The following is a 21,408-nucleotide window of genomic DNA, read 5'->3' on the forward strand; positions in this document are numbered from 1 at the left end:
AGCTGGTCGTGTGTGATTGAGTAGCACAAACAAACCACTGAGTGGCGCCCTTCCCCTGTGCCATCCACTCCCTGGATCCATGAACAAGACGCGTGCTCAACGACCACAAACCCAACAACACAATTAATTAAATTGAACACATTAAACTGCTTCCTCAAAATCTGCGCCCCCATGTTCTATAACATTGCCGTTCATTCAGATTCAATGGGTGAAGTGTATGTCGTCATCTATTTTCTCATACCTATTTAATAATAATAATTTGTTCTCAAATATTGCTTTTCTTTTGTTGTAATAATAGCCTAATAGTGTAATATAACTCGCATACTATTATGAAAGGACTTATTGATCATGTTATACGCTCTACTCTTATTAGCATACGTGATGACGTCGCCCAAGGATTTGCTGTCGATGTCCGACAAATCGAACAAGGAACGGAAGTGCAGCATGAGAGAGAAAAGAGATGTTTTGTGTGTGAAGTTAGTGAGCTAATGTTAATTTACATTATCATTAAAGGAAGAAGTTAAGCGGCGAATTGCTGAAGGAAGCGTTTCCTTCTTAGCGATAACCCGACATCAGATAGTCCTCCTGGACTAACCCGTCACTGTCTCTCAGAGCAGCAACAACTCAGGTAACGTTACGCTCACCAGAACAACAACTCGTCAAGCTAACGCTAGCCGACGTTGACAAGCCAAGCGTGAAGAGTGTGTGGTTACGTTTGCTCACCTGTGTTATTCAAATAACCAAAGTGGTCAGCAACGTTCGGTGAAGTGGACAACGTCAGCCATGGCTATGTTGCGAGTTCACATTGCCACGATAACTGCAACAACGCCAGGCTAACGTTAAATGGTTAAACTAACTTAGTTGTTACCCGGCTGGTAATAAAATAACTAGCTAATGGAAACGTTAGCTAACCTAGCTAGCATTTGCTAGCGTAACATTTAAGGGGTCTTACCTCGGTGCTCTGCTCGTTGGTGTTGATGCAATATTTACACGTCGTCCAGGTTTAGCAGCTCAGACCGTAGCTGAGCTCTACCTTTGTACCTTTTGTAGAGCTCAGCTACGGACAACTTTACGCCCATATGTGGGCAAAACATGCAAATCCCTGGAGCCCCTGGAAGGCCTGGGTTCATTGATTGTCAGGGGTTTCTGTCTTGTCTTGATAAGTCCCTTTTTCGAAAACCCAGACCGTTTTATTGTTTTAGATTATGTTGTGCTAAAATGGTGCACATTCATATTTAACTGTTTCAAATCAAATGACCAGGTAATGTGACACCAGCCTATATAAAACCACTTTGGTTATCAGACATTTGCCTCATGGCGTTTCCGATGGAGCCCTTGCTTTATTTACTGGCCCTTTTTTGTCTTGAAGCCATTGCTGTATTTTGACATGTTTCGTGTGCCCTGTCAGCCAGGATGGATCCAGCGCTACTGAGGGAGAGGGAGCTGTTCAAGAAAAGAGCTCTGTCCACTCCGGCTGTCGAGAAGAGACAGGCGGCATCCGACTCGCACAAGAAGAAGAAGTCCAAAGTTGACAAGGAGAGCTCCTCTGGGTCCAAACACGGCGCTGGTAAGTGAAGGAGGCGCTGCTTTCCTAACATGTTTGTTACAGCGAATGGTTTCGTCCCATTGTTGTAAGTGGGTTGTGTCGGGATGGAAGCTGACATGTAACTGTGGTGCCCATCGCTGTGCTTTAAGTATCAGTAGAGATGGACCAATCACCATTTTAATGGCCAGTCTTAATGGCCGTAATTACAGCTTTTGACTTTGACGTTACAAAATCTGAGTCGCTCCTCCGAAATAACGTATATGTCTGTTATCAGTTTCATCCTTCTGAACTTATTAATAAGCAGAGCGTAGCTTAAATAATCTTTTACTAAACAGCCACTCTTTTGGTGGATGCATTGCAGTTTTGTATGTATGTAAACCGAGTAGAAAAACATGTCAGAATTGGGATGGGCCTTGTTGCATGCACATTTTTTGTGGGAGTTCCTCAGCTGGATTGTTTCTGTTGCTTCTGCTTTAAGCATTCATCAGCTGACGGCCTGTTTTCCAGGAACGTGCCTATGGACCACTACTTTGTCGGTATCTTGAACATTGTTCCATTCAGCACTCATATCGTCTGAGCTGGCTTTGTCCTCGCGCTCCAGTCCTTCTTTTAAATCATCTGATTCATGAATGGCACAAAAACAAATTCCTCATCATCAGTAGCCTATGGTACACCATTGTGTCTGTATCTATTCATAGTGAACAGTGAGACAGCAGTGCCATCAAGAGGTCAAACAGGGTAAACACATTACCGGCTGCTATTCCATCAACAAACAAATATAACACGTAATGTACAGACCTCAGGTCTCTAGATACCCACTTTATAGAGAAAAACAATGCATACAAAAACATTTTGACGCCAGAACATTGTTAAAAAAAATATTTTGAGGAACAGCAGTTGTGGCTCTAATGGATTTCAATGAATCCCATTAGACGGGATGTAATTACGAGGTTGCGAAAGACCCGAGGTCTGCATTATAGATTTAACGAGAGCGAAAGCTGCAGTGCGATCACGGTTGTGTTCAACACACACCCACACATACGTACAAGTCAATACAGAAATAGAAACTGCGCTTGTCTGATAAATGTCCGCCCAAGTATGAGTCTGTGACTCTGACATGAACAATGTCATATTTGTAGCAGTGGGCTAAAGTTAAACACCGAAAATGTCATCTTGCCGTGTTGTCGGTTGACAGAATCGGTATTGCACACATTTTGAGATGTCACACGGGAGCGGTTCAGAGATGGAGAGAAAATATTGTGAATTGTTGAAACCATTTGCAAAATTTTCTCTCCAACTCTGAAACACTTCGCAAATACTTTTCTGCTGGATAGTTATAGGCATCGAAAGATTTATTTGCCTTCAATTTGTCTTAAACTATGTCCTTACAATGCTGCCGCTAGCTACCAACCCGCTATTGGACTCTGTAGCCGTGGTACACTGGTAACAGAAAATGAGCCGAACAAAGACACGATGTGCTTTCCTACGCCGTGTGGATGAAGCATTGAGCTGTTACAGTTTACTCATTTAGCAGCTGGCTAGTTAGCTAGCTACCTTGCTAATTCCACCATGCTTTCATGCTACACCGCTTACAGAAGAGGAGCCCCACAGCAGGCTGGTGGCCAGCAGCAGGGCTGGGTCCCTCAGACTGACTCCCCGCCGCTCCGGAGACGGGCTAGCTAGCGAGCTAACTAGCCAGCTGTCCTCTCCGGAGCTCTCGTCTGCTCTCCTCCCGGCGTAGGCGGCGGCTTATCTGGTCCCGCCGGTCAATGTTAACTGTCTCGGCTAACACATCTGTCTTTCTAGCAAAAAAGAAGTCCGGGACATAATTCATTGACAATTTATTTGGCATTTTGCGTTTTAGGCGAATGAAATCATACATTGTGCTCAAGACGGCATGATAAATTTACATCACTGTGCAGCAACCAAGTGTCATGAGACAACGCTGCAATGCTAAACATGTTTACAACACTGGCATACAATTTACTAAAGAGCAGAGAAACGCAGGTTTTATTTAACGAGCTTGATCATTTGTTTGTTGTTCCTCAAGTCCTGTTGTGAAAGTAGGTCAGTGTCTTTAAGTTGGGACAGCGTTTTCTAACCGTACACAGTAATTTACCATATTTCTTATAAGCGCATGTGCAGCCGGCTCAGTGCAGTACTCGCAGGGCAAATGTCAGGCAACAAGAATACTCGTTTTTTTTAACTCGCTGATATTGGTTCATCGTAGTGTTTTTATGTCAACATGGCCGCCCTATGAGAACTATTTCTAGCACTAATGTTAATCGACTGCTCTGTCTGTTTCTGGTGTAAAAATGTGACTTTCAGGGTCCCCCCTGTGTGTATGTGGCAGTAAATGGAGATGTGTGAAGATTCCCTCCTAGCCGAAATAAAAAAGCTAATTAGACTCGCCCCAAATCTGTGACAAACTGACGCCCCCTTCCTTTTTTTTTTAAATTTTTTTTTGTTTTTGACATTGTTCTGTTACCTCATTCTCCACATCCTCTCAACTGTGAGCAACCGAACCACTTGTGGGCACTTTTATTAGAAGTTCTTTCCTCAGGGCATCTGGGTCAACGCTGTGGTGTTGCCCAGTTCAGAAACCTGAATTCCTACTCTTCCTCATCTTGGTCCTCGCGGACCCCCTACACCACCTCGTTGTGGGATTCCAGCTCCTTGCAGATGCTGGTCATGAGCTTGCCGCAGCCTCCCGGCCCCTCCTCCTGTAGCTGGTGGTGTGTCTTCCCTTTGACGCAGCACCCGCAGTCCAGCAGCTCGTAGAGCACGGCCAGGGCCGCCAGGGACACGACGGTGAGGATGAAGAGCAGCAGGATGATGAAGCAGGCCACGTTCCATCCGTCGTGGAAAGGGTAGACCTCCTGGACCTGCAGGGAGACGCGGGGGACCAGGATGGCCTCCGGGTGCCACGGGAGACTACTTGGGTGTATGGCAGTAGTGCTGTTGGCCATGATTTCTGGTTTGAAGCAACGAAAAACAGGGAGAGAGACAGATAGTTAAACGCCTGCGACGGTGTTTGGTTCTAGGTTCTTCCGGGGAGAGCAGCAGGAAGCACAAATTGGAGAAGTTGTAAAAAATACTTGTTTCCATGGTGAGAGGATGATTTAGGAAATTAAAGTAGTAGAAGAACACCTCCCTACAGATCGTGAGCCTGAATCGTATTTTCACTTTTACACAGATAATGTACTGTTTGACAAGTACGTAGTCTAACCAGAGACATCATTGTGAGTTAAATGAGAAGACGGTGTGTTATTAGAGCAAAAGTTTATATTGCAAAAGAGTACGAACCCCGCTGAGGCCATCTGCTCGCAAACAAAATAGACTTGAAAGCCTGGAAGAAAAAGATGGCTGCACAAGGAAATGTGGCTTTCACTGTCTGTGGTTTGCAACTCTTTGGCCAAAATGTAAATGTTGCGATTGAGGAACTGCAATCTAGTAACAAAGTTAAAAGGTGTTCTGCAATATTCACGCTGTCAGCTCGGTCTTTCCTCAGCGATCCTTTCACGTTTTCAGATTTGAAAATCCTCAGGGAACAGCGTGCCAGTGTCTCTGCCCTCTCACTCACAGACACACACACACACTGATTCACTCGTGTGCACATGCATGCTCTAAACACACATATGCACACACATACACGCACACAAGCACAGACATTTTTACATCACATATGGGCACCAAGGAAGCTGACCCAGATTACACTTGAGTGAGCCACAGAGATGAGTTGAGGAAGCATAAGTGCTCCTCTTTAGACTGTGAGGTTACTTATTTAAAAAAAAAATTGGCATATTTTCTTCTTCTACGATTGTTGCAACTTGGCTTACCGTGTGTAAAAAACCCACTTTCCATGTACGAAAGTAATAGATTTGTGGCGCCTCGTGGGACCCGTGTGTGTGAGAGTGTATTCGGACGAGTGCTTCCTGTGTGATGGGGTTTTTTTTTTCGCGTTACTTGATACTAATGTCACAGAACCCCGTCTGTTGTCGTGGCTTCAGTTGTCTCAAGAGATTTTCAACTCCGGGGGGAAATAAGCTTAAGTGACAAAATACTTACACGGTGATTTTAAAGTAGGCTCGGTGAGGCAGCAAAATGATGACTATCCAGGAGTGCTCGGGTTTATGGGAGCAGGCTGAAGCACATCCATCAACACACAGAAGGTGATGCAACTTTTACTCCCTCTTTAGCATCAACTCATTGCCATGACAACAACCTCTTTTTACTAATTTGTCTCGGCCAGTATTGCCCCCCCCCCCCCCCGTGGTCTCTCTGCTCTTTTCTTCTGTCACATACACAATGACAGATTGGCTCCCTACAGCATCTGTTACATCCCCCCCCCCCCCCCCCCCCAAAAAGCCCCACCCCAGCTAGGCTCTGTGTTACGGGATTGTATATTGCTCTCTCGATACACACAGCGGCCGCCTCTCACTAACACACGCACACACAACACACTGATGCACTCCTAATGCCCCTGGCTGGCTCCTCACAGCTGTCGGCCCCTCATTGATTTTTGCCTGGAGAGCTGCTGTTTGCATCTCCACAAAACAACAGACATGATTGCACACGAGTGGCTCCCCACACATGCACATAAACACCCAGAGTTTCTGATGTTTGGCATTCCAGCGGGGACACGCATCCATGTTTATTTAATCCATTGCGTGCCTGCTCAGCTCTCTGCCTAAATATTACAGGTGCCACCTAAAGCTCTCAGTGCAGTTATTGGTACAGCATGAATGACATTTACCATCACCATATGTAGTTAGAAAAAATGATTTGCAATTTTAGGTTTCTCTAATGTAGGCAGGAATTGACTTCTGCTGCATTTAAAAAAATGCATGATTGACCCTGTGGATGCTGGATTACCCCCCCCCCCCCCCCCCATGTTCATCATAGCTACACAGTGAGACCATGAGCCTGTAGCTTAAATTCAGCTGTGGATTGTTATGATGTTTTGATGTCAAACATGCGCACGTTATTCTGATGATGCCATGATTGGAAGAAGGCAAAAAAAATGCACACTCACCGGTGTATCTGGCGCAGTCTTCAGAAGATGCAAGTCAACAGATGCGGCTCTCCCGTCTTCTTAGTGCTCCACCTCTCGCTCCCGTCTTCCGCTCTCTCCCTCCGCGTTCGCTCCTCGACCTGTTTTTCCTCCTCGGCACTCTCTCTCGCGCGCGCACTTCCAGCCGCCGACGCTCGTGCACCCGCCCCGCTCCCCTCCCCGCCACTCCTTGCGGCTCCTCGCGTCTCGGCGCGGCCTCTGTCTCCCCCGTCATTGGCGCTCTCCGTGTAGCCCTGCCTCTGCACCATTCGTTCGCCGGTCTGTCACAATTTCCTGGGTCCCGCCCACAGCGCAGCTCACGGCGGCAGCAGTTCCCGCCCACATACCGTGAATCATTCACGAGCCCGGTGTCTGTTTTCAGCTTTGATTGGCCAGGCCTCAGACGGTCTAAAGTATTTATATTGTATTTTTGCTACATTAAAATATAAGTCTGATGATATCATCATCATTTTTCATGTGGTCACAAAATCCCATGAAAATCCCAAAACTTAGCAATGAGTCTATCCAACTAAGAAGTTGTGACTTGATGTTCCTCTGTGCCATGGATTGATTGGTTGTTATTAAAGAAAACACACATAAACACATGAATATGGCCACTGCAGCTTATTTGAGTCAATTCCACATGCCTGCTGCTATAAATACTGGTTAGCCCGCCTAACGTGTGTTAATTCGTCCCCTGGAAATAGTCTCCAACTTCAGAGAAATATAAATATTGTGATCCTTTTTGAACAAATTACATCTTCAGCGGGAACAACTAGGCTTGAGTGCCACAGAATGCACTGCACTGTTTGTTTTAGTCTTTTCACAGCATTTGTTGACAATAACAAAGATGCAATTAAAATGTTATACCCATTCAAAATAAAGATTAGTGACCTCCATCGACAGTAATGCCATTTGGGCTTTGTCTCGCGATGGTTTTCTGTCCACTGGTGTCAGCCTTTACTGTCGATAGTGTGTGACATTTAAATACTTTGCCTGAACCTTTTTCTTTCTCTCTTCCTCCACAGAGTCTAGTAATGGCAACATTAACATCAAGACGAGCTCTGGATACAAGTTTGGTTGCCTCGCCAAGATAGTCAATTACATGAAGGTAAGCCTCTCTCCTAGAAAAGGAACGTTGTCCAGCAATTTACTGGGGGATTGTATTAAAGGGACAGTTCACCCCGTAATAGAAAATACATATTTTACTCTTACGTGGACTGCAATGCTATTTTAAGCTTGTCGTCATCTCATCAAAAGCTCATGAAAAGCTTGACTGAGTCAGTCGAGTCCGCTGCGTAACATTTGGTCCCCAGTCTTTCTTTTGGTACGCTAACAGCTTGTTCATCACGCTGTGACACTGCAAAGAGGCAGCCGGGCCCCGTCACACTAGCTGTCTGAGTCATCCCCCGCTACAGAACCTCGCGCCCTCGAGTTGACAGATTTTCCTTTTAATGTGTGCATTTGTTGTGCAATCTGTTGAGCGCACAGTTTCGTAAACCGTGTAAAGTACCCCGACATTTGGATGTCAGGCGCAAAAATCGCCGCAGACGTTTGGCTGAAATGTGGGAGCTGAGAATGGCTTACATCTTAAAATGTGCGTGTGTCTGTGTGTGTTCTTTATGTAAATCTGTGTGCGTCTCTCTCCTTGACTCTCAGACGAGGCATCAGAATGGCGATACACACTGCCTGACGCTGGAGGAGATCCTGGATGAGACCAAGCTTCTTGACATCGGCATGAAACAAAAACAGTGGCTCATGACCGAGGTGTGCTTCACGGCTCCTGAGTATTCACACACATCACCCAAACATCCAATACCTCGTGTGCATGCTCCGATAGGTGAAAGCGTTCGGTTAAGTGTTTACTCTTCCACAACCGGCCTACTTGTTCAGTTCGATGCGGAAACAGATGCAAGGGGTACAGTTAATTCCCCGACACATATGCACACCTCCCAGCTGGTCCACTACTTAAAGCTACTTTTGGAACTTTCTTTTTTGCGTCGAGTAGGGCGGTCTCTGTGGACAATTAAACTAAATTGAGACCGTTTCATAACCAGTTAAAGGTTCCTCAAAGTAACTTGAACTAGAGACTTTAAAAACCTGACATCTACCACTTCACTCTCCAAAAATGTCAGGCCTTGGTCAACAACCCGAAAATAATTGTCCGCGATGGGACGTATGGCTTCAAGCCCAAATACAACCTGAAGGACAAGAAAGCCTTGCTGAGGCTGCTGGACAAACACGACCAGCTGGGCCTGGGAGGAGTGCTGCTGGACGACGTGGAGGAGGGGCTGCCCAATTCAGCCAAGGCCATCAAGGTTAGCACGTATTACATGTAGCACATTCTGCCAGCGTGTGTGTGTGTGTGTGTGTGTGTGTGTGTGTGTGTGTCCCACCTTTGAACATGGTGGAATCTGAACAATAAAGACATTTTAGCAGTAATGTGAGCTGTGGTGTGTTGGCAGGTTTTGGGGGATCAGCTCATCTTTGTGACGAGACCAGATAAGAAGAAGATCCTCTTCTACAACGACAAGCACTGCCAGTTTACGGTAGACGAAGGTGAGCATCATTTCTCCGTCAACTGGAACACGGCTCTGTCTCTCTGTCCGTCTTGGCTGTATTGCTGTCTTTTACTGACTCTGTATTTATAAGAGTTGGCTGCTGGAGGTTTTGATAATTGCTTGTTTCAAACCAGCCTCTAACACACACGATTTGGGTTTAGCGTTCCCTCAATCCATTTGATATCATTGGAACATTAATATGTTTGCCAGTTTGAACTGCTGGTCAGATAAAAGACGCATTTTTCTACATATGAATTACATACAGTATATTGACGGACACAGTACATATGCAAAAATGTGAAAATTCCTCCTTACTTTCTCACACATTTATATCTCTTTGCAGGTATAATGATAGAAATGTATGTTGTATGTTTCTGAATCAATTTGTCTCATTTGCAGAATTCCAGAAATTGTGGAGGAGTGTTCCAGTTGATTCCATCGATGACGAGAAGATTGACGAGTACCTGAAGAAACAAGGAATCTCCTCCATGCAGGAAACCGGACCAAAGAAAGTGGTCGGTGTCCCCTGGTCTCCCACCTGCTTGATTTTCATTCTAACTTCCCAACTCTATATTTATTTTCTCTGGTTTATTTTACTGTGAAAATGTTTTCAAATGTTAACAATGACATTTGTACTTTGTCGATCAAGCGTCTTAATCAGTGCTGACTGTGTTTGTGTGCTCCCTGTGCAGTTACCAGTTCAAAAGAGGAAGAAGCAAGGGCAGAGGAAGAGAAACTTCAAGACCCACAACAACCACTTGGCAGGCGTTCTGGAGGACTATTCAGAGGGCGTTCCTGTGAAGAAGTGAGAGGCTTCCCCTCGCTGCCTTATGCCCTCAGAGAAGTGATGGAGCGCCTGACCACATGACAATTCAGATTTCATGGCAGCCTGTTGAGCTCATTTTCCTTTTTTCGCACTCCTCTGTGATCGGCGGCCGTGTATTACATGGAGTGAACAGCAGCTGTGTTGTGGAATCCTTTTTAGTTTGTTTATTGATCAGTGACAACTGCAGGAAAAGAGCACAGAGACCATTTAACCAAAACCACCATCCTTACCAGGGGGAGGGAGGGAGGGGGGCAACCCCACTGTCAGAATTCAGATGAGGTTTCTTCATTTTATTTACTTTACTGCAAAGAGGTCTGTGTGTTTGGAAGCTTTTATTTTGAAGGGCAGCAGTCCATCTGATGGCAGCAGACAGGCTTGTGTTGTGCAGTGCATCACATTGAGCTCTCTCATCCAGCATGAACCATCTTACAGCTCGTGGACTTTCAAAGTATTTCAATTCTCTCGACTTTGCAGCAGCATAGTGGTTTAAAATACTACAACTTTTTGGAACTTATTTTAATAAATGACACTGTTACAAGATACTGCGTCTTTGCTTGATTCGCATGCACTGCAGTGACTTTCAGATCAGTTAGTTTACATGTTATATGCAAACAGTTAAGTGTTTTATATATAAAAGTCATATTGAGAATACATAGAAATGTCTCATTTAGTGTAATGTTGTAAATTGGATGTATTCTTACTGCACGCTTTACAACCTAGTGATGAAATTACCAGTAACCACAGCGGCCATAAACGACAAAGCACACCAACATTTGAGGTTATTCAATTAATCAATCATAGAAAAGGGTGCCTGAGCAGAGGAAGATGAAAAGCTTTGTGGTTAGAGTAGAAAATATTTCTCAGAAAGTGACAAGCTAGGTACACATTATATAATAATATAGATTTACGCTTCCTTCCAGAATTACCTATTTAAATATGGGTCTGCCAATCATTTACAAGTCAACTTCAGAAGCATTAAGTTACATTCTAGCTGGCAGTGTGGCTGGCTTTAACTGTTTTCTTCAAATGGTGGTAGTTTGGCAAAATCTTCATCAGAAAGTCCAGCTGCAGAGTCTGAGGCTGTGAAGGTGAGAACAAACATTAATAAGCTGAGGACTTATGAGTGGGGTTTTTCACATTGGAGATTGTATTTTTTTTCCCTTTACTTGCAGATGTATGCAGGCATGTCCCAAACCTAATGTGAACCTGCAGTGTAAATATGTTACTGCAGCACATTTACTTTGTATTTCACACAGGGTGCTATTGCAATATTTATAAATGTAGGAGCGCTCAGATATAAAAGATGTGCTTTGAAGACGAGCAAGCTCTGATCGTATAAACACGAGTGCGGGGCTCATTCCAAACCGGCAACCGCTCGTCCAAACTACTTCACGCTCGACGCTGCGCGAGGGTGAAGTCCATCGGATGAGCGGCGGCGGTCCTTCCATCATTTAGAAGACCAAAATGTGTAACCAATCAGAGCAGGGATTTACCATGATACACACAGAGCATGACCTCTCGGTCAAGTTATTTAAGACAGGTGTGGCAGTGAAATCTACTCCAAAACACCACCTCAGGCTCCTGCCTCCAGCTACCAATGAGTTAAATCAACTCCTCTCTGACGGCCTCAGTAAAAGAAAACACACATTTGAATTGGTCCACCTGGGAGCACAAAACGTAATGGACGGCCACGGTACCTGCGGTCTCTCCGTCTGAACCCGCCGCATACATCCAGAGCCGTAGATGACCGTGTTCTCTGGTATGACTTCACAGGTGTTGACCTGACAGAAGGCTCCAATGATACAGCCGCTGGTGAGGATCACATTCCTCCCAACGTCAGCTAGATGACAAAAGAGGAGATTTGAAATAGGGTGAGCTGATTGATCTTATTTGATCAGGTACAAAAAACACACAACTATGCACTGCAGCTATTACACATGTTAAAAACATAGATGAAAACGCAATAGAGGCCGAAGGCTTATGTCCATAGCGGTCCTGCAGATGACAAACACACAAACATCCTACCTTTGGATTCAATCACGTTGTTGTCCCCAATTTTCAGGGCTTGTGATACTGTGAGCTGTCAGCTAAGGTATTTTTTAAATATAGTTAATGGTCACAATGTGAAATCATTTGACTTCTAGAATAAGAGTGGTGAGGCATGTCAAAAAGGATACCACAGCCAACTTCAAACACGTTGTTCATGCCAATGGTCATGGTCTTTGGTTCCACCTCGGACTCCGGTGTGATGTTTTCTGGGTAACTGTGGGGTGGAACAAACAAGTTTGTTATTGTCGTGACGCAGTCACAGGTGATTTCAAAACAGAGACAGCCCCTGTGCCAAGAGTGGCCATCTCATAACAGTGTTATAGCCGACGTGTTATACATCGAGGAACAAGGAATCGTGAGTTACCCATTAATGATCAGAGCTTGCTCCTCGATCAAGTTGCCTTCTCCAATCACGATGGGTCCTGCCTCTGCGATGATGCGTGCTTTTGGGTGGACTACTGTCCGTGGGCCTGAGGAAACAGATCATAAAAAAAACGTAGGTTAAGCTAACGTAACGTTAAACCTGCAGAATTAGTTCAGAGTTTAATCCGATTGGAGGTTAAGAAATGCAAGTTTTGTCAAGTCAGCAGTGACTACTTGGAAGTGACCCAAAGTGAAACATCTTACCTATGGTGACATCTCCTCGAATTTCACTTTCAACACAAATTACAGCTCCAGCAGCTATCTTGACACTGTAAAAAGAAGAAGTAAAACAGTGACCGAGGACATGAGAGACAAATAAGGGTGAAAATGTTAGCTAACGTTGCTAGCTAGCCAATTCACTAGCAGTCTACAAGGTACGGAGTTACTTTATTGTGACCATTTAGTCACTTTCTTGTTTAGTATTAACTTTAAACTTAGCGGGTATGCATCATTAATGGGATAACATAACTTTTACCTTTTCTGAGCATTTGGTTTATCAGCCATTGTGACCGAGGGAGGCACGGTTGATTCACTCGATTATCGATTTGGTGTCCTTGCTATCACACCGCTATGCGCATGCGTCAGTCGACTCGGCCCTGCACCAATAAGATGGCTTTAATTCTAGCATGGTGATTATCTGGTTAAAGATGGGGATTGAGAAGAGTTCAACTCACTTGAGAAACTTTCATAGTCTGTACAAACTGATCAGGACGCCACACTTAAAACACAGATGCAAACTAGTTAATTATGGGAGGAAATAATATACGTTAGTAACAGACAGCCTCATTAATGGAGAGACAGTGCCACAAGAAGGATCTCGGCCCTGCACCATTAATGACCCAGTAATTGGGTCACACAACATCATTGTAGCTTTAATTCAACAGCGGGGTGTATTTTACGTGATCCACAGATTTGTTTGTCTGTCTAGAAAGATAAAGTGTTTCTCCAGGGCAAAAACAAATATCAACGTGTAAATCCAACATTTCCACTCACTGCATCATCCAGTGCCGCTGAATTAACGCACAGTTGGAGAATGGGGACTGCGCAGTCTAAAAATATTGGATTTAAATAGTTAGAACAGTTTTAGCCCGGACAAACCTTGTATCTTCCCGGAGATACATGTGGATCACATTAATTTAATTAAAGATACACACAGCTGGCTCAAAGGTTTTCTAATAGTATTAACTGGGGCCAAATGTACCATAGTAAAACAGTGTGTATCGTTAGGGACACCTGCTTAAAAGTGATTCTGTGATATATTTGGTTAATCATAAATCACACACACTAGGTCATATGTTATGGTAGCAGTCCGGAGATGTAACGTTAGTGGTGGGATTGAGCACTTTGAGCCATAGGTGGTGACCTGTGAACCCTTGAGGGTGACAGACAGGTACGTTTGCGTTAATAATGTACTTTGACCCTCATCGCTCCCACTACAATGTCAAAACAAGGAAGGCTCGGAAGTGGCGTCTGTTATGGCAAAAGGGAAGCTGAAGAATAAATCACAAGGCACATCTCCAGTTATAGGGGCGAACCCTGCAAGCCAGAAAAAAATGACACAACCAGAGAAACATATGTTTTCCCTCGCTGCCCTCGCTTTGGTTGTAGCTGTTTGCGTGGTACCGCTGACAGCTGAAATATCTACCTGTAAGTATACACGACTGTTGACAAGTGGAAAATAAAGCAGCACAGTGCTTCGTAGCGAGGTTAGCTATAGCTAGCTAGTTAATTCACGCTACCTAGTTCGTTAATGTCCAGCATAATATGACATTACTTTCACCTCATTATGCGTTTAAATCGCCTTTCATCAACCAAGTGGAGCTTCGCCACGATAGATACGTCGCTTAAGTATTTGACTATTAAGTCATAAACCGGTTTGCTCGACGCTAACTGTAGCGCAACTCTAACAGCTAACTACAACCCAAAGGAACAGTTGTCAGTCCCAGAATGAGCTCCAGTCGTTTGAACTTCCCTCTTGGTGGGTAGTTTACTGATTAATGCAGCATGTGACCACGGGGGCTGTGCAGCCATAACTTCAGCCCTCTCACATACTTTGCTATTCAAGGCAGCAACGTTAGCTGACTGGCTGTAGCTAGGGCAGACTGGGCAGTTTTTCTTCGTCCCTCTGCCTTCCCAGCTAGCTAGCTAACCCTGTCTCTGGTATGGAATAGGCTTCTCGTCCATAAGGGTAGCAGTGAACCATAGGTTTGGGGTAAGTACAGAAAGCGAGCTGCGCAGCTGTAGCCACTGTTAAGGTTTTTAAAAATGAACACCTTCACTACATGATTTCTCTGACTTGCACGATATGTAGGTCAATATGGAGTCAGGGAAACTGTGGATTATTGTGCGCATGTGCACCCTGGTTCTAAGTTTTGCAATGCCGAAGGTATTGCAAGCGGTTTCTGGTTCATATGAATAATGATCACGGTGTGTTCAGTGAACAGTGGCTTCACACAGTTTGGTGTGGTCAGCTACACTTGATGCTGTTGCATCTGTTCTGCATGTGAAAAAGAAAACAGATTTCAACTAATGCTGCTATTTCTTACTCCAGCTGGCCTCTCTCGTCAAAAGCACATATCCCTGAAGATGGATGAGGCGATTCTGACTGTCAACAATGAGCTGGACAGTGACGTGGTGGTGTCCTGGGTGTCTGAGCGATGCTATCAGGTACACACACACACACACACACACACACACACACACACACACACACACACACACACACACACACGCATACCAGATATTCTCCTGCAGTTGATTGTGTAGCTATGAGACTTGTTTCAGATGAGGATGGTGTTCTGATCTGGACCCATCGTGTCCCTGTGTGCTAGTGTTTGTACCAGCAGCTGGGGGTGCTACCCGCAGGGCCCGGTCCTGGCCAGCCCAGTTCGGCAAACTTCGTTGTGAGCACGCAGCATGAAATCACACTTCAGCTCAACAGAACCACTGGCAACCTGGAGCTCTGCACGTGAGTAAAAGAACACAGACGTGCTTCACAAACACCAGAACTGGCAATATGGTAAAACATATACAGTGTAAATGATTCCGAAATTTTACCTTGAAATCTATTTGTAAAGTGATTTACAGTACATCTATAAATGAGCCTAAATGTGTTTTATAAAATACATTATAACACATTTCTTAGTTTTATATGTTACTAAACAGGTATTTCTTTTATCCAGTGTTTTTTGGCTGTTTTAAACATATTTTATTTCACTCTAATTTTACTTTAACATCTTTTTACCTTATTACTATGGTCCATTAATTCAGTGTTTTTATTATTTTCTTAACTTAACTTGATGTGACAAGAGGATGTCAAATGTGTACATATTGTAAAGTATATATATATATATATATATATATATATATATATATATATATATACATACGTACGTATATATATATATATATATATATATATATATATATATATATATATACGTATATCAGTTGGTCTGGTTGGTATTATGCATCATTTTCCACTTCAGGGTTCCATTCCACTTTGGGGAGCATGGGAACTACTCTCTGTGGGTGAAGAATCTGAACGACTCCTCAGTAGTCAACTGCTCCGTCGTGACTGATGCGGACCCCGTCAACAGCTACATACGTGAGTCTCATACATACGCTTGTATGACGTGCACATGTCTGGAGTGTTGTTATGCCATATTCATCCCTGTCACGCTGTACAAACAACGTGGCACGTTCAGATAAGGATCCTCTCTCTCTCTCTCTCTCTCTGTCTCTGTCTCTGTCTCTCTCTCTCTGTCTCTCTCTCTCTCTCTCTCTCTCTCTCCCCACACACAGCGATCTTAGTAGCTGTCCTTCTCTTCGCTGGGCTGGCCTTGGCTTCTGCCATCGGAACAAAAATATTAGGGTAAAGTGATGAACATCTCTTGCTGAGATTACTGCAGAGTACAGATAAACCCTCCTGCTGTATTTGTGTGTCTTGAGCCTGAACTGTGAGCGTGTGTGTATTATGGACTTACTCCTGAACTGGTTGATTCGCTTCTTGTCCAGGCTTGACGTAGTGAAGGGTATCCTGTTCCGCTTCAGCGGCTCCATGGAGACGGAGAGGCTCATCAACTCTGTGAGTGTTTGTGTAGAGAGGATATTTATTCCAACCACAAACTCTAGGACCTGATTTTGCCAGCCAAATGTCTTTTATTTATTTATTGCAGTTTGCATTTGAACTCTGCATTAAAAAGCTCTTTAAGAGTTTGAAAAATGTGAGTCGAATAAAATGTATTTTTGATGATGCAGCACTTCGCTCTTAGGGGCTGTTGACACTAAAATAATTATAGGTTTTAGTGGAGAGTATTTTTAGACTCTTTCAAAATAAAACAAAATATTGAATATTGCATGAGTTCAAACCTCATGGTGGTCAAATCTTCTTGGGAATTGTCTTAACCATGATTTGTGAGTCTAGTGTTGATGTCTAACTTTCATATTCAGGAGCTGGGCTCTCCTAGCATGACGGTGTCACTAGTGGCCGACAACATCCTCCCTCCTGCTCCCAGCCCCAGCAAGAGGCTGCGATCTCTGGACACATTCAGAGGGTAAGCCCCTCACCCCTTCCTCAAAGACGGATATTCACTGAATTACCACTTGGCTTGATCTTTCATATCATGTGATTTTTCGCTGCAGAGTGACATTCATTTTAGATGACTGACACTCATTAATAACTGATGATATTAACATGGCTGCAGTCTTCTCCTCCTAAAGTGAACCACGCGGCCATATTTCGGTGGTATTTTAGCAGTGATGCATCTATTGAAACAAATGCGTCTGTGTCACTTTAGTTCTGTTTGGTGTAACCTCGATGCTTTTTCTCTATTTGCTGTCAGTTTGTCCTTAGTCATTATGGTGTTTGTGAACTACGGAGGAGGGCGATACTGGTTCTTTAGACACGAAAGCTGGAATGGTGAGCCCCACCTGGTTCTACTTTTTACATGTTTAATCAGGTCAGAAATAAATCGCAGATCTTTTCTGGCATTGCGGTTGATTTTTAACGCCTGTGTTTTTCCTGTTTTGTCTCCTTCCAGGCCTGACTGTTGCAGATCTAGTCTTCCCTTGGTAAGCCTTCATGCGATGTTCATCTCATTTTCCTCTGCGTCTCCTGATCTGACTCTTAGTGTCTGTCCCCCCCCCCCCCCCCCCCCCTCGCCAGGTTTGTGTTCATAATGGGGACGTCCATCGCGCTGTCGATCAACTCCATGCTCCGTGCGGGCTCCACCCGCCGCTCGCTGCTGAGGAAAGTCGCGTGGAGGAGCGCGCAGCTCTTCATCATCGGCGTCGTCATCGTCAACCCAAACTACTGCCACGGGCCGCGTGAGTACGAGCACACCGCTTTGCTGTCGACTGTAGTATCGAGAAACCATCCAGACGATTGGCGACGCCTTGTTGTGTTTCTGCCTCACGCTGACACTCGTCCACTCCACAGTGTCTTGGGACAACCTGAGGATCCCCGGTGTGTTGCAGCGCCTGGCCTGGTCTTACCTGGCTGTGGCCTGTCTGGATCTGTTGTTGGCGAGAGGTCATCTTGACATCCTTACAACGGTTAGCCAATGATGGAGTTCTGTCGTTGTGATCTCTTGTTTACCTGTGATGTATTTTACATGTGTTTGATTGAGGGGTGTCTCTGTTCCCCAGGATGCTTGGTGGTCCCCTGGCCTGGACATCGTGCTGTACTGGCCCGCCTGGCTGTGTGTGCTTCTCTTAGAAGTCATCTGGCTGTGCCTCACTTTCCTACTTCCTGTGCCAGATTGCCCAACGTGAGTAAAACCGGGCGCGTTTGTGTCCACGTAAAAAGAGAAGCGCTCAGCAAGCCACAAGGATTCGACCACTTCAGGAAAGCATTTTGTCTACGTGTACACATCATCAGAGAGGGGAAACGTGTTTGACCACTGCAAGCTAGCTCACGTTGGTTTTTGAAATGATAAAGTGATGTGAAAATTTAAAAAAAAGTTTGAGAGGCCGATGCTTCACCCCACATTGATAACACTGACTCCCTCTGGTTCTGAACAGAGGCTATCTGGGTCCAGGTGGGATCGGGGACATGGGCTTGTACGCCAACTGTACCGGTGGAGCGGCCGCCTTCATTGACCGATGGCTGCTCGGAGAGAGCCACATCTACCAGACTCCTTCGTCACGGGTTAGTGACCGCCAACACAACCCAAACATACCAGGAGCGGTGGCACGGTACTTTACACTTGAGTTGGCTTTAGTACATTTCAAATTCCGTTTCCCTTTCAAAAAAGGTGATTTACGCAACTCGTGTGCCGTACGATCCAGAAGGTGTTCTGGGCAGCATCAACTCCATCCTCATGGCTTTTCTTGGACTGCAGGTATGTCGCGTCTGTCTGTCTGGTTCTCTCTTCTTCTTGTATCTCGATTGCTGATGTCAAAATTCAGAATGATAAAGCTTATTAGTTGTTTTTATTGTCCCCCAGGCAGGAAAAATAATCTTACACTACAGAGATCTCCACACAAGTATAATATCAAGATTCCTTACATGGGGTCTCCTACTGGTAAGCACATTCTACAGTATGCACACACGTGTTTCAATTTACTGTTACTTTTAATTATATTGATGATTATGATCTGAGTCTCGATGCTTGTTTGAGTTTAAATGTTGCTGAGTGACTAATAAAGTCTCCTGTGACACACAGGGAGTCATATCAGCAATTCTGACCAAGTGCTCCACTGACCAGGGCTTCATTCCCGTCAACAAGAACCTCTGGTAAGGTCTGATGTCGTGCACTTTCAGACGGGATGGGTTTTGCGCATCAGTTTCTTTTTGGTATCTGTTGACTCTGAATCTTTGAGGAAGTAGCTGTAAAGGAATAGGCAGTTTAAAAAAAAAATAAAATAATTAGAACTGAAGGGCTGTCAGACAGTTTTTTTTAGTGCCGACTATAATTTATGTTTTGGCTAGCTGGACTACAATTCATCATCCTAAATTTAGAAACTATAAATATTCCACCAGAATCCAGAGTGTCACTAGCCTAAGTGTTGGCGTGAGGCCACGTCAGTGCATGGGATTACTGTGCCGGTTTTGAACCTTCAGCCACTGTTTTTGTGTTTGAAAGTTGGACATGAGAGAAATCATTTTTTAAAAGCTCCCCACACCGACAGGGATATTCGTGATGAATAGCTGCAGTAGGATGTCTTTGACAGTGCTGCATCACGTGTTCATTCAATCTCCAGGTCTCTGTCCTATGTGACGACGCTGGCCTGTTTTGCGTACGTGCTGCTGGTGCTGGTCTACTACACGGTGGACGTGAAGGGGTGGTGGTCCGGAGCACCTTTCTACTACCCTGGTGAGCAGATTGGAGACTGGCAGGCCCGCCCCCCCCCCCCCTGTTCTTTTTTTGTACTTTAAACCAATTCGATGAAGCATTTGTGGAGATGTAGTTCAGAGAATTCAGATCAACCGGACGCACCGCATCTAAATCCGCTCTTCCCTCCGATTCCCAGGTATGAACTCCATCCTCGTGTACGTGGGCCACGAAGTGTTCGAGGAGTACTTCCCCTTCCGTTGGCGCATGGCCAACAGCCAATCCCACGGCGAGCACCTCACCCAGAACCTCGTGGCCACGTCCTGTTGGGTCTTCATCTCCTACATGCTCTACAGGAAGAAGATCTTCTGGAAGATTTAGAAGCGGAGGGCCCTCAATAATGGGACACTGTTTACATCAGAATTGAAGGAGGTCAAATCTGAAAACATTAGGAAAGCGGTCCAAACTATGGTGGTTATCTGTCACTACATTATTTTTCTTTCAACCAGCACATCTTTTAGTTTTTAAAATATCTTTTTCCAAAGATCTTGAGATACGCAGCGGCCGCCAAACATCTTAACTCACTCAGGAAGAACGCGTATTGTGTGGGAATTTGAGAACTGTGAACACTGACATTGTTGATCTGCCATTTAACTGTGTTATAGACGCTCTGTTTTCATTCCTCATCCTGCACCGCAGGCTGTTGGTGGTTTGTTGACTTCCCTTTGGGAGAATCCCTGCTGCCAACTTAAAGTACTGTCGCATTGCTCTGAAAAGCTGAAGTGGGTTTTTGTGAGACTGACCCTTCCAGAGCAGGAGGAGACATTAAAAGAGAAAATGCTACCAATAATGCATTGTGTTCTCCTGTTTCCACTGCAGAGTGGATGATGGACGTGATATTCAAACAAGGGGAAACCAGCGTGTAGAGGTTTTTAAAATATGAATGTTAAACTATCTGCTGCAATGTTTCATTCCTCAGTTGTCACTTTTTCCAATCCTCTGGCTCCCCCAGTGGTGTGACACATGAAGCTGCGTGTTACCAAGAGCTGAGCGGAAGTGGAGGAGGGCATGTGAGATGACTGTAGCCCACTGGAGGGTGCTTGCTTTGCATTTTTTGGTTCTTTCAGAAGGATTCATGTGTATGAGTTTCTTTTTGATCAGGGGTTGTTTTTTTTTTGTAACACAATGTTTGCATTGGCAGAAGTGATTTGCCTTTCTCTTGCCAAAAGTTAGCTATTTTGGAGTTTATAGAAGGCAATTGTACTGAACTAGTTTAATTATGGGATTCTGAGGTGTGGTGATGTCCTATCTCACCATAAAACTGTTACTATTACTCTCACGATACTGCATGCATGTACGATTGGCAGGTATTACTTTTATTAACGCAGTCTGCAAAATCATATGTTCAGTCTGTGAAATATCCAAATGCTGTGGGTGATTTTTGGAATAATTAATCCAGTACTGTCTAAATTGATGAAAATCATTGTGCCAAACTTTTATAAATTTTTTTTATTCACAGTTTGAAAATAAGTTTGTGTAATAAAATGTAAATATCCAAAACATTGTTGCTGTTTGACTCATAATGTGTTCTCTTATCGGGCCCTTAAAGCGGGGTATAATGATTGCTAATATAACTGCCATATGAAGACTTTATATAAGAATACATATTCTCC

General features: G+C 44.4%; 4 protein-coding genes across 4 annotated transcripts; 2 read left to right on the forward strand and 2 right to left on the reverse strand.

Moving 5' to 3' along the window:
* The first annotated feature begins 424 nt into the window (after positions 1–424).
* On the forward strand, positions 425–10,524 carry gtf2e2 (general transcription factor IIE, polypeptide 2, beta). Its single transcript, XM_079277850.1, has 8 exons — positions 425–628; positions 1,409–1,567; positions 7,628–7,710; positions 8,259–8,366; positions 8,735–8,917; positions 9,065–9,158; positions 9,560–9,675; positions 9,853–10,524. Exons 2-8 carry the CDS (start codon positions 1,414–1,416, stop codon positions 9,967–9,969), a joined length of 855 nt encoding a protein of 284 aa, XP_079133976.1. The 5' UTR covers positions 425–628; positions 1,409–1,413; the 3' UTR covers positions 9,970–10,524.
* On the reverse strand, positions 3,435–6,711 carry smim18 (small integral membrane protein 18). The gene is made up of 2 exons (XM_079277852.1): positions 6,582–6,711; positions 3,435–4,520 (listed from the first exon to the last, which is right to left on the reverse strand). Exon 2 carries the CDS (start codon positions 4,513–4,515, stop codon positions 4,192–4,194), a length of 324 nt encoding a protein of 107 aa, XP_079133978.1. The 5' UTR covers positions 4,516–4,520; positions 6,582–6,711; the 3' UTR covers positions 3,435–4,191.
* Positions 10,525–10,674: 150 nt separating the features above from the next.
* On the reverse strand, positions 10,675–13,025 carry LOC306784037 (dynactin subunit 6-like). Its single transcript, XM_079277851.1, has 7 exons — positions 12,934–13,025; positions 12,663–12,727; positions 12,400–12,505; positions 12,164–12,249; positions 12,012–12,059; positions 11,684–11,826; positions 10,675–11,066 (listed from the first exon to the last, which is right to left on the reverse strand). Exons 1-7 carry the CDS (start codon positions 12,960–12,962, stop codon positions 10,974–10,976), a joined length of 570 nt encoding a protein of 189 aa, XP_079133977.1. The 5' UTR covers positions 12,963–13,025; the 3' UTR covers positions 10,675–10,973.
* Positions 13,026–13,896: 871 nt separating this feature from the next.
* Positions 13,897–21,297, forward strand: hgsnat (heparan-alpha-glucosaminide N-acetyltransferase; the record flags this gene model as incomplete). Its single annotated transcript, XM_079277848.1, is given in 19 exon segments — positions 13,897–13,956; positions 13,958–14,105; positions 15,010–15,125; positions 15,290–15,426; positions 15,947–16,065; positions 16,263–16,332; positions 16,476–16,545; positions 16,911–17,014; positions 17,303–17,379; positions 17,501–17,531; positions 17,626–17,786; positions 17,899–18,014; positions 18,108–18,229; positions 18,483–18,609; positions 18,716–18,802; positions 18,908–18,985; positions 19,127–19,197; positions 19,665–19,777; positions 19,935–21,297. Coding segments are annotated over 19 exon segments (1,989 nt in total). The 3' UTR covers positions 20,117–21,297.
* Positions 21,298–21,408: the final 111 nt, after the last annotated feature.

Source organism: Melanostigma gelatinosum (genome assembly GCF_949748355.1).
Source record: "Melanostigma gelatinosum genome assembly, chromosome: 11".
Taxonomy (NCBI): domain Eukaryota; kingdom Metazoa; phylum Chordata; class Actinopteri; order Perciformes; family Zoarcidae; genus Melanostigma; species Melanostigma gelatinosum.